At 47.5% G+C, this 12508-nt stretch overlaps 1 protein-coding gene across 1 annotated transcript in view; it reads right to left on the bottom strand.

Annotated features, from left to right (window-relative positions):
* The window catches only part of LOC119448179 (uncharacterized), a 52854-nt gene that overhangs the window by 29959 nt on the left and 10387 nt on the right, over positions 1 to 12508 (bottom strand). The window contains exons 3-8 of the mRNA XM_049665133.1: positions 12004 to 12128; positions 11758 to 11864; positions 10720 to 11021; positions 9029 to 9141; positions 2535 to 2793; positions 1411 to 1601 (exon numbers count right to left, since the gene is read on the bottom strand). Of these exons, the coding sequence (XP_049521090.1) occupies positions 1411 to 1601; positions 2535 to 2793; positions 9029 to 9141; positions 10720 to 11021; positions 11758 to 11864; positions 12004 to 12128 (1097 nt within the window). The remainder of the gene's footprint in view (positions 1 to 1410; positions 1602 to 2534; positions 2794 to 9028; positions 9142 to 10719; positions 11022 to 11757; positions 11865 to 12003; positions 12129 to 12508) is intronic.

The raw sequence follows: 12508 nt of genomic DNA, 5'->3' as shown, positions 1-12508 counted from the left end.
AATTTTTCAATTGAGCAACACCAGGCATCGCAAGACGACTGCTTACCATCCGCAGTCCAATGGACTTACGGAGCGATTAAACAAAACCATCATAGATATGATCTCTATGTACATCGACGTCCAGCACAAAACATGGGATCGCATCTTGCCTTACGTGACCTTCGCGTATAATACCGCCGTACAAGAGACGACATGGTTCGCACCATTTCGCCTCGTTTACGGCCGCGAAGTACAGACGATGCTGGACGCTATGCTTCCGTGTCACGACACCGAGCACCTAACGACTGACGCCGAAGAATTTGCTGAGCGCGCTGAGGAAGCCCGCCAGCTCGCGCGGCTGCACATCGGTGAGCAGCAACATGCAGATGCACGGCGCTATAACATCCGTCACCGGCAAGTGCGCTACAGTCCCGGAGACCAAGTGTGGGTGTGGACCCCTATTCGCCGCCGTGGCCTTTGTGAAAAGTTGGTTAGCCGGTATTTTGGCCCATACAAAGTGCTGTGCCGCATTAGTGACGTGAACTACGAAGTCGTTCCAGACAGTGCGGCGCAAACACGGCGTAGACAACAACCTCGCCCTGACGTAGTTCACGTTGTGCGCATGAAACCATATGTTGCGCGTTCGTGATTATTATTTTTTTATTCATCTTTCTACTTACGCTACTGTTTGCAACCTCTCTGTTTCTTGAGACTGTACCCGTCGCGCTTCCCCGCTGCTGTGCTTTTGTTTTTCCTCTAGCTGTGATTGTGTCCTTTGCACGAGCACCTGCCTTGCCCATGCTCTTTCCCCCTCCTTTTCTAAAACCGCTTCTTGAGCATCGAGCCGATGCTCTTTCCGAAGAAGGGGGGAAATGCCACCAGCAGTAGTGGGTGCAGTGCTAAGAGGCAGGCGCGTACAAGGAGAAAGAAGTGCGCGTGCTTCTCCGCCCGCTCGATAGCCAGCCCCCAGCGCCGTGTTTTTCAGGAGCCGCTACCCTCAATAAACGTCGCGTCGCCAGTTCTCTCACAAGGCACGTGACAATACAAATTACAAAATATATAATATATATTTATGCCTATCTCGAGACATGGGGCAGCGGCTAAGAGGAAGAGAAGCTAAGCTAGATATGGCTCTACGAAAGCCTCACATGTCAAGTTAAATATTTCTTTAACGCTAGCCCGTGGGCAACGCAGGCTTCGAAGGATGTCGCTGGTGTTTGTCCCGGAATAATGGTCTTAGTTTTGTGCACCTCCAAACAAAGACCTCTACATAATAAATGTGGCGAGATGAGAAGCGTGCCCATATCACGTCTCACACTGGTAGTATCAGACACAGGGGCCGAGACAAAGCCCCTGCTTTATAAGACGAACCGACGAGCGCACGTGAACCGAGCAAGTTGACATGAACCAAAAGTAACGTATTGTACTTACCAAAGCTGAAAGGGAGAAATGCTAGCGGCTTTTCAGCAAGCTTTGTGCCATCAGCGTTCAGGAATCGTGTGGGGTCGTATTGAGACGGGTTGCACCAATGGGCGGTGTCATTGTGCAGACTCCACAGGTTGGCTATCACGAAGGTGCCGGATGGGACACGGTACCCGCAGATGTCGGTGTCACACATGGTGCTTCAAGGTAAACGAATAACACAGAGAAAAGCGTTCGAGAGGTCAGGCTACACTGGACTATGAACACTTTTTTACATAGCTCGAAGACGCTAGAGCTGAACACAGCTGGTGAAAAATTGTGACAAGGAAAATGTTGCGAGTGTGATCGAAATCGCATCTGTTTAGTTGCCTTCTGCAACGAAGCACTTGAGGATTATTGAATTTCTTTAAACGAAGTAGATCGCGAATTTTTCTTGTTAACACTGAATTTAACATATCTTTCTCAAGTTTGCAGTATATATATCCACGAAATAGGACTTGCTAGAAAAAGTTAAAAGGATAAATCAGTCCAATTTCCAATCCAAATATCCAAGCTGACAGAATTTCCCACCTTAGAACTACGAGAACGCCCGAGCATGTCATCGTTAACATTTGTGAGGCATATGCTTTTTTCAAAATGATTCCCTTATTTCGTTTATTAGTATCTGCATCAGTTCCGATAGCGTGTTCCGGAATACCATTAGTGCGAGAGCAAGAATGACGCAGATAGCTGCTAAGGCATGCCATTGACGGACTTTACTGATGGTTCGGCCGTTTGCTGTATGAACAATTTGTGAAAAAATAACGGATTCCTAGCTACGGTTCCTAGCTGAAATATTGCCTCAAATGACATCGTTATCGTTGTTTCTGCTTCAAGATGTTATCTACGCACCGGATCATGTACAGAACACATGATCCATGTGACACGCATTCGCACTTCAATGATTGGTGCGAGGCATCTTGCCCTTGCATGTCTGTGTACAAATGGCACCGTCCAAGACGTTCATATTTAGTTGTTCTTTTAATGTTTTTTTTTTTTATCCAACAAGCAAACCATCCATTCAGGAAGCTGTTCGTAACTTATTGTTACATTAATATATCTTTCAGTCATATCGCTCCAAGTGAGCCACTCACGCCCTGTGTATGCCGATTGGCGCCGTGGTCCTCCAGCGTAGCGTCTCCAGCACAGATGCCATAGTGTAAGGCAGGTGACGCCTGTCCTCCCATTCGGGTGCCCTCTCGCGGCCAATCACGGCGTCGATCTCACGTTGGATGCGCGCCTGCGTGCCGTTCGGATCACTGGCGGCGATATACAAGTTCCACAGAATGGCGGTCCGCACGGTGTTAGTGGCCGCACCGTACAGGTTGATTGCACTTCCTTCCAAGCAGCGCACTGCAATTCACGAAAGGCGTTGCTTCTGCACTTCCAAACGAATCATAGGCACTGCGCTGGTCAATAAAGGAAACAAAAGTGACGTAGGAAGGTTCCAGTTTATTACCCTATACTGAGAAAGGAGGAAACGTAAGTAAGAGACAGGGAGCAAAATAAAAGTCTCGAAAGCGTGTGCTGGCACTATATACAAATCACGCCACACTCATAATTGTTCTCGAATACAAGTTATGAGAAAAATAAACTTCCAGCACAACCCATCCCGTGATGACCGTCGACGTTATAGCGATTAGCACTCAAGGTCGCAATACACCGTATTTCCACCGCTTAAACGCGTCAGGTATATGAGCTGTCTACAGCAGCTGTAGCGCTTCACTCTGGTCGCACCATCAGCGGCGCACGCCGAAAGTCTCCCTCCTTTCGCGTTTCCTCCGAGATTACAGCAGTGGCGCGCTGGTGCGTGCTAACGCTGAGAATTAATCCCTCGCTGCCCACAGGCATTCGTGCCTCAGCGCTGAAGCGTCGGATTGCGGTGCTTGAGGAACCTGTGCGACGTGCGTTCTAATTACTCATCACCGGATAAATTTCGCAGCGTATATCCAGAGGTAATGGCTGGCTTTCGGCGTGAACGCGCTCATCGGTAGAATGTGTTATTGACCTTGTAACATTTTTACAGCACCAGAAACACCCGAAGCGAATCCCCGCGGCCTTATTCCTTGATGTTAAAGGTGCCTACGACAATTTAGCTCGCCGTGCAATTCTGGAAGTTTTAGAAGCTGCTGGATTTGGTGGACACCTCTTTCTCTGGATACGCAGCTCTTTGAACTTAAGATCTTTCTTTATCTTGGTTAAAGACGGACCAACGCTGTCTCTTTATATATGTCGTGGTGTACCGCAAAGCGGTGTACTTAGCCCTACACTGTTCAACCTGGTGCTCGCTGGCCACGTAGATTCATTGCCGCAAACCGTGCAGCTCTCCATATACGCGGTCAACATTTGCATATGGGCTTCAGAAGTGGCATGCGTACAAGTCCGTGCATGGCTTCACAAGGCATCAATTCCAGTGTCAAGATATCTGAGAAGGTAAGGCGTAGAGCTTTTAGCTTGACGAGTGTGCACTCGTTGGTTTTACTCAAAGAGATGGTCCCATACGCTTCGTGGATGAGTAGATAAATTGTACCGAACAAATGAATGCGCCGATTTTTTTGCCGTCATCCTCGATAGAGACTTCTTTTGGAACCCTCACGTCTGGTACCGGACAAAGTGTTTCTCCGCTATTGTGGACCTTCTCGCACGTCTGGATGAGAAATCCTGGGACGCTTCAGTACCGTCAATGTTGCATTTATATACCACCATATTTTAAGCTTCTTATGGTACAGCTTACCTGTACTAGAAAATACAAGCACGACAAATATTTTCAGCCTTCAGAGTGTGCAATCCCAAGTACTGAGAACGTTTCTTGGTCTACCAAGAAATACATCATCAATCGAGACAGTGGCCATTGGCAGATATTATCCTGTTAAAGCTCTATATTGCTACAGATGTCTGACGCGGGCATTGCTATGATTCATGAACTCGACTGGCCTCAGTGACCGATTGTGAAGTGTTGGACAACCAGACGTGTTGAAACTGAGAGTACCTTATTCCCTCTCTCTCCGTTCTTTCTTTTCATCCCTTTAAACCCCTTCCCCCGTGTAGGGTAGCAAACCGGATGGGCGTCTGGTTCAGCTCCCTGCCTTTCCTTCCTTCTTTTCCTCCTCCTCTTCCTCCTTGACAGCATACATTTGGCGCCGGACTCGGCTTCCCTCCCACCATCTTGCTTGCCTGCCAGCAGGGAGGCCACATTCAACATTTGCCAAAACTATTCCGAGACATCAGTCCTACTTACCAAAACAATTCACGCCTGCTACACGCCTGCCATTGTGGTGTCTGCACCGGCCGCAAGTATAATTGACAATTCCGGGCTCCAAAAAGGAAGCGGGAGCACGATTGCAAGCTTTACAGTAAGCAACCTTGGAGCAATTTCACAACGTGAGCAGAATCCGGCAGCATGTACACACATATGCTTCGGTAAAACTCAACAGCTCTGCTGCTGCACTCATTATGCCGGAAGAAATCTGAAGACATCAAGTTGAAAACATCATGTGTGACTACATCGACGGGTGTAGAGCGTGCTGCACTCCACGCGGCACTTGATTTCATTAATGAGAAGCCACCGCAACGATGGACAGTTTTCTGCGATTCCAAATGCAGCCCTTCAATGCATACAAAACGCAATTTAATGCGCCATAGTCCCAATGAGCAACTGGCCTCAGTGCTTGTCGTCGTCATTTCATGTCATTGTCTCGGTGTGCGCTGCATTTCACAATAACATGGAACACAAACAAACCCGGTTTCGAATCTTGTCTCAGAAATTTGACAGACATAACATCGCAGCCATGAAAAGCGACATGAAATAAAAAATTGGTGTGATTTAGCTTTGGTTAACCCTGGTTGATAGCGAAAGCTTCACTGCCCTGGCTAGGCCCGCTGTCGAGCTTTGGCCGAGGTGTGGTTTCGCAATAATATACAGACATGTTTGCAGTGAATACAGTCTTTATTCATCATTTTTTTACCTATGAAGACACTGTGGTGATCAGTAAAGTAGTGATCGACACTTGGTTGCAACTCGCAGCCTGGCCCAACTCTACTCGGGCAACGGCGGCAATGTCTCCTTTCAGGGCTCCGTAAAGGCCTAAATATAGTCAGACGTAGCGTGAACGCGCGCACACGTTATGTCACATTGGCGAGAACAACAGCGGCTATTCGACCGATGGTTCGACGTACTCGCGCCGCCGACGTAACCGAACGCGCGGCCTATGCGCTCCGACGCACCCGGCGTCTGGTGACGCTCGCCCGCGTGCCGATAATGTCGGACTATGCCTTAATGCTCTCTTGTGGTTTGACCTCTAGCTCTCAAGGAGAGAACTGTTGAGTCGCCGACGGCTGCCCGAGGTAGCGTAATGAAGCTTTCGCTTCAATATTTCAATATCTTCCGGGGCACTCCAACAACATTGGGAATTCCCATGCCGATGAAGCCGCCCGATCTGCACATGAACGCGATCAGTATGTTTTGACTCCACCCGAGATTAACCAAACCACTCTTCGTACAACAAAGTTTATTCATCATCATAGTGATTTCGCTAACTGGTGCCGCGACTGGGCTGCGATCGATGTCCCGTGAATGGACCTTGCTCCTGTGGGACTTGCACGTTTTCACCACATCTCGTTTACGTTCGTTCTGTCCGGATATACATATACACCGTTAGGAAGGAATACTGGGCGCGTTGGTTTAATATATTCTGAGGTCAAAGGCGCGTATATGACGACGCACACAAGGCAAGGTAAATATACCTGGTAGCGAAGCTTCCATTGAAGCCCATACGTTCAAAATATGGCGGCTCGTCGGCGGTTCACGAGGCTTAGCGAGGAGGGAACACTTCGAGGAGGGAACACTTCCGGCGGAAGAAAAAATAATGTGATGTCATATCCGTTAAAAACAGAAGTGACGTCATTTTGTTCTCAAAGGCGCGCAATTTGTTTTTGGAGGCCTACCATTAGAGCTGTATATTCAAATGGCCCACCATTTAACTTAGTGGGCGTTCCGAGCTTTCAGCGCGGAAAGCGACGCAGGAAAATGTCAGCCGTATACGGGTGTCTAAATCGCATCGCTGCGCAGAACATACTTTCTCTGGAGGCCGACGAACGCTTATTTTGGGCGTCGAGTGCGTAGATTGCTCGTCCTTTCGTCGGACGCCAAGCCCGTCGGCCAGCGCTGTCGCACAAAAGCAACTAAAGTAAACAAGTATCTGGCGATCGCAACTCACTACGTTTGACTGCACAGGTTAAGAAACAATGAAACTACCAGCGTCACCAAATTCAGACAAATGTCGACAAGCAAAACAACACAACACGTGAGGTGGGCGTATTCTAACAGGTGAACTTTACGAACGCGCCTTTCTGCACACTCCAAGAGCTGCATTGCATTACAAGTGATATCGGCGTCAACGCCCACCGCTATCGATGAGCGCTCTCATGGTGCACGCTGAAAAAAGGTATTTGTTGATAATGATCAAGTAAAATAAAGTTGTCTCTTCTTTTCTCGCCATGCGTATATAAAATTGATTAGGAATTTCATTTTCGTTGATGAATCGGTGTCTCGATTTAATAAAAAACGTCTTTTTTTTCTCCAGTATTTATTCCCTCCAAACATAGTCGCGCTTCAATCGCTGCTCCCATAACCACCCTTGCTGATATCGGTGACAATTCGTTCTGAACCACTTTTCGCCCGAAGCTTCGCGATCTATTTGGATCGACCTTGCACAAGGCGCCACAACCAGCAAAATTTATCCATAAAAACCAACACAGAACGCTGTCACAGTTCATCTGTGCGCCGTCGCGTTCAAGTACAGCAGCTCTCCAGAAGTAGGTGATTGTTGCGTGAGTGTGGCGTCGGTGTCATTATCGCCAAAAGATCTGCTTTACTTGGACGCGACTGCGCACTGGTGAACTGTGACAGCGCTCTCTTTATAAATAGTGTCGGTTCCTGGGAAGAAATTTTGCTTATTGTGGCGCCTTGTAAGCGTGGTCTAGGCGCCTTCCAGTGCATAGACATCTACCAACTGGGTTACTACGACGTAAACAGACCGTGCTGTACCATTTGTGGCTAGGTGTCGTATTTGCGAACTCGTATGCCTTCCATATTGCAATGGCCAACAGCCCCACGTGCGACACAAGGAGCTGTGATGACGCGCTCACACACATTATCTCTGTCTGCCCGCGCTGTAGTGCCGAGAGGCAAGTGATGTGTAGAGTGCACGACCAATTGCACAATCGTCCACTATCAGAAATAAAATCTCTAGGCCAGTGCGCCCAAAAGAAACTCCATGCAGACGTCTCTATTTTCGTTACTCTGGTTGCTGCGGACTACAGGCCTTCATAACAGACTTTATGAGAGCAGCCCTCCAACCCTCTAGAGTGTAGGCGGTTTGTTCATGGTCGTCTCTCTTTTTGTCTTTCTCTCTCTCATTTGCGCTCACTTTCTCTTTTTATGGCCCTAGTCCTTCCCCCCCGTGCAGGGTAGCCAAATGGAACTACCTCTGGTTAACCGACCTATATCTTTCTATGGATCATTTTCTCTCTCTTTATATGTTCCTTTTTTATTTCAAGAACGGCGTAAGGAGGCTAGATATATAGACACAAAGTGGCCGAAGTCGGCAAATAATGGTAATCTCATTAAAAAAGGCGAAATCTTGCACTAGAGCGCGCAAAGCTCAAGCCACAGCGAAGCTGGCTGATTGATTGTCTCTTGGTTGTAGCTAGGTTGAACTTGGCTATGTCGAGTTTTACACTTGGTTGTAGCTAGGCCTATACTCATGTACGTCATCTGCGCTAATACTGGAAAGGCTGCGGTAGGTACTGGAAAGATGCGACGCGCCACCACGCCACCGCCACGCTATCGCCGCCGCCACAGCTGGTATGACGTCATGCTCCTCCGCACCATCACGCTTCCGCTGCGCACCTTTCAGTACTACCACAGTATTTCCAGTACTAGCCTAGATGACAACCAAGTTTAAACCTCGACATAGCCAAGTTTAACCTAGCTACAACCAAGAGACGCAATCAATCGGCCAGCTTCGCTGTGTCTTGAGCTTTGCTCGCCCTAGTGCAAGCTTTCGCCTTTTCTCTCTCTCTCTCTCTCTCTCTCTCTCCTGGTACATCGCGCCGCGCAGAGAAGAGAGGCGGTGGTCGAGAAGGGAGGGAGCTGGCGAGGAGGAGACCGCGTGCGCATGCGCCGCGCCGCCCTCCTGGGTGTCGCCGCCCTCCTGGTAGCCATGGCTACGGCCGGCGCGGCAGTTTCTTGATACGAAACACGAACCACAAATTACGGCTGGCTTAAACAGCTTTGCTGTTTATATCGATATCAGTTTCCATTTCCGTACCTACTTCACCACTGTGTCAGAAAATTATTTTTAGCAATCATCGTCTGTTTAAAATTGTAACAAAATAAGATAGACTTCGAACGCCCAATATATTCCATAACAATCCTTTGATTTCGCTTGTATTTAGACAACCCACCATCGCTTAGTTCTAAAGTCAGCGAAAGCACATAAAAATTTTCAATTTGCGGTAGGCGAGCATAATACAATCCCTACTCAGAAGCAATCACAACCACGATATTCTAACGACCATTACTTACGACTAAAATGGGAATTGACGCCCTTGTTTTCTTCTATCTTCCTCATGTACCCGTCGATAAAATCTTTTTCAAAATAATCTTCCATGTTGTGTTCTCGCTTCTTCACTTCCATCCTGCGACACAAAAAACGTCAATATTCCTTATGCAGGTTAGATGGTTTACGTGTTTACGAGTGGAGCTTAAAGCCACAGCTTAATAGCCCCTTCTGAATCACCAGAACGACGCCAGCGTCTGCACATTAATGCCGATTCTTTCTCCGCTCGTCAGCAGCAAAGGTTGGGATCAGTATTGCTGCCACGTAGGGTGCATTTCCTGGCATATACGGCAAAAAATGCAATGGTATTTGCCCTTTTGCGATAAAATGTACGCATTTAGTTGGGTTATGCTAGCTTACATTCAGCCGTTTCAACTTTAGCCAAAAGTGTACAAGTTTATTTTGAAACCGAAGTCCAATTTTCGTAATGTTGCGGTAGCTTTCGCGAGGCAGTGGTTTATGGGAATCGTGGGAGGCGGCATGTGTATTACAGAAGATGAAAACATGATGAAAACAAAAGCAGAGAAGCGAACTGAAGTTCGAATGGCACTTGCACACCTGTGATAGCTTGATTACGTTTAATAAATGTAGGCAGCGAATAACGCCGAGCAAACAAAATTCCATTCTTTCATTCTAGCTTTTCGTCTTGATCTCTTCGACTACCGAATCCAGAAAGAAGAGACAAAGGGTGGTAGCAAGGAAGCGTTTGTACTCCTGCCCTGCGTTATATGCGCTGATTCAGAAGATTGAGATAGCGGCAATTTACCATTTAAATGAATTTGTGGGCAATGGTCATGGAAAAATCTACTGTTAGTTGAGTCATCAATTCTAGCTGCATGGTGCGGCGACAAATTTTCGTCCTATACCAACCGTCTTGTAGTGATTACATAGGGGACACTTCCCTCACTCAGCAGCTCTGATTGCAGCCACTGTTCGGTGATTGCAGCCCCGTGTCGCAGAAAATCTGGCGTCAGTCTCGGCGTCCGCGGCCAAAAAATAATTCCGTACCACCCCGACCACACAGGCCCTCCGCGTGGCGCTAAGGCACTGGTGAAATATTTGAATTTCTGTAAGTGAAATACGTCAGAAAAATCGTAAAGTACGACTTAACCACAACCTACAGGTATGATATATCGATGTATTGTAATTTGAATATCCGAGAAAACATACTTATGTTACGCGGAAACTCAAAAACAAACCCCTTTTTCAGCATTTCTAACATACATACACCTGCGCGTCCCGGTCAGTGTTCCTTGCAAAAACACCATCAGATAGCGCTCGCCTCCTCGGGAGCCTACGGAGCCTACGTTCAAGCGCTACGGGAGCCGCGTTGCATGTATGCTCCCTACGGCAGCGGCGCGCCGAGGCGAAAGGGCAAAAAAATAAAGCTGCAGTTTCGGGAAGCCTGACGAACAGTCAGGGGTCATTTAATGCTATCGCGTTCCACTCTTAAAGGCGAAGCTTAAGCGTCCTCCAGCTTTTTACTCGATTCGTGCAACGTATCGCACGGAAATTTACAAAATGCCATCTCGCAATTTTTTCACAGTACACGAATCGACAGCTCTTAAGAAAAAGCGGCACTTCTTTTCTCGTGCTGCTTCTTGCACGACTACATTGATGGCTTTTGCCATAAGCTCTTCTCCTTTGTCGTGCTCACCTGATAACTTGAGTCATCTTCTTCATAACGTCGTTTATGATGTAGAGGTTTGTGTTTGGGATGTAGTTGCAGACAGAGCGGACTGCTGGAAGGAAGTCTAGGACCGACAGCACGCTACCGTGGCGCAGGAATTTGCTCATCAGTCCTTCGATATGGCGACCTTTGGGATCTTCGAGGTCGTATCGCTGTCCGAACACCAACGCAGAGATGTTGTTGGCTACGCTGGCCGCCAGCTTCTGAGCGAGTAGCATAGGCTGTCCTTTCCTCGATGCCAGGAGATCCACAAAGCACTGCACTTCTTCCTGTTGGTAGAAATTAGTCGTAATGACTCAAGTCTGAAGTGCCGGGCACTCGAGAACAAGGAGCCTGGAAGGTGTCGCTCAGAATGCGCTACGTTTAAGCTGCTTGCTATCGAGATGGGCGCGCAGTCAGCGGAATCCGCATTGTGATGACATTGGGATAGGCGGAACGAGTGAAACTCGTAAGCATTTCAGTTTGCCACGTCATGCGTATGAGGAACCATCTTACGGTCAGAGCTTGGCGTTGGGTTTCATAGTCGCTCTGGAAGCAACTACAAAACTTCACAAGTCTTACTTCTGCCACATGGAACCGCTTTCAATGACCTCGGCTATTCAGCATATGACTTTTTTGTTTAGGTTGCAATTTTCATCATCTTAATCGTGCGCCTTAGCACCGCAATATGGCATGGACCCTCGGTGAAACAGTTGCAGACTCGCGTACAAATAATGCTCAAGCTTCAGGTTTCAGATTTGTGAATTCTCACGTTTTACAACACAGCTCGCTTCCTACCTATTGTGCAATATGTGAAGGCGTGATGGGAAGATTCCGGCCAGGGCTCGGCACTAGGTACCAACAAAATGTTTGAACCAGGTTTTTTTACCTAAGCAAGTTCATCTGCTCTTTCCAGCCGCTTACGCCTAAAAAATAAATCCCAATGTGTTGTTTTGCTGCGAAGTGTAAGAATACTGTTAATCATGTTGTCGACAATCAGATTGAACAGAAAAATTGGCCGCTTACTTGAATATGTGTCTCCATTGATTTTTTTGCGTATCCTAGATTTCTTAAAACATGAAAGCAGTATCTTCGGTTCTGTTGCCATGGTTCTCCGTTTAGAGATGTAATGCCTGTTTCGACGAAAACCCATAGAAAAGCGAAGGCGTTATTGAAAATAGCAGGTAGAATGCTGCAGACTATAATGAGCAAAAACAACAGTCACATGAAAGCGCAAGTGACGAGGCAATACAATTCGGAACATTTTCTAACCTTTTATTCCGAGATAGCCGAAAAGGGAATCATCAGGCCGGTATAGCACATCTGGGTTTGAGAGCCCCTCTGTGATAGATTTGAGGTCATTCAGTACCACGACTTCCCTGCATCCAAGCCGAAGCCTGCGAATATCACATGGCTAGTTATAAAAGTTACTTGCGGGAATGATCACTGGTACCGCGCCCATTGGGCATCCTTAGCGCTCTATCGGTGGTTTGAAACGCCGCTTTCGAGACCTTCCTTGGCGCTCACGGACATACTGCGCTACGGACGTGAAGGAGAACTAGATTTTAGTTTTCTAAGCAGTTTTTTTTTTTCCCCGAGGCGGTGATGTTTAAACGCGCTCCAGAGTTTCGCAATCGTCAAAGGAGAACTAAAAAAATGGCCGCCTGCTATCGATGGTTTGAAACGTCGTTTTCGAGACCTTTCACGCCGCTCACGGACACACTGCACCATAGGAAATGAAAGAGCAGAAAATATATTTTGGTTTTCTAAGCAGTTC

Source organism: Dermacentor silvarum, chromosome 4, assembly GCF_013339745.2.
Source record: "Dermacentor silvarum isolate Dsil-2018 chromosome 4, BIME_Dsil_1.4, whole genome shotgun sequence".
Lineage (NCBI taxonomy): Eukaryota > Metazoa > Arthropoda > Arachnida > Ixodida > Ixodidae > Dermacentor > Dermacentor silvarum.
This window is presented reverse-complemented; position numbering and strand designations above follow the sequence as displayed.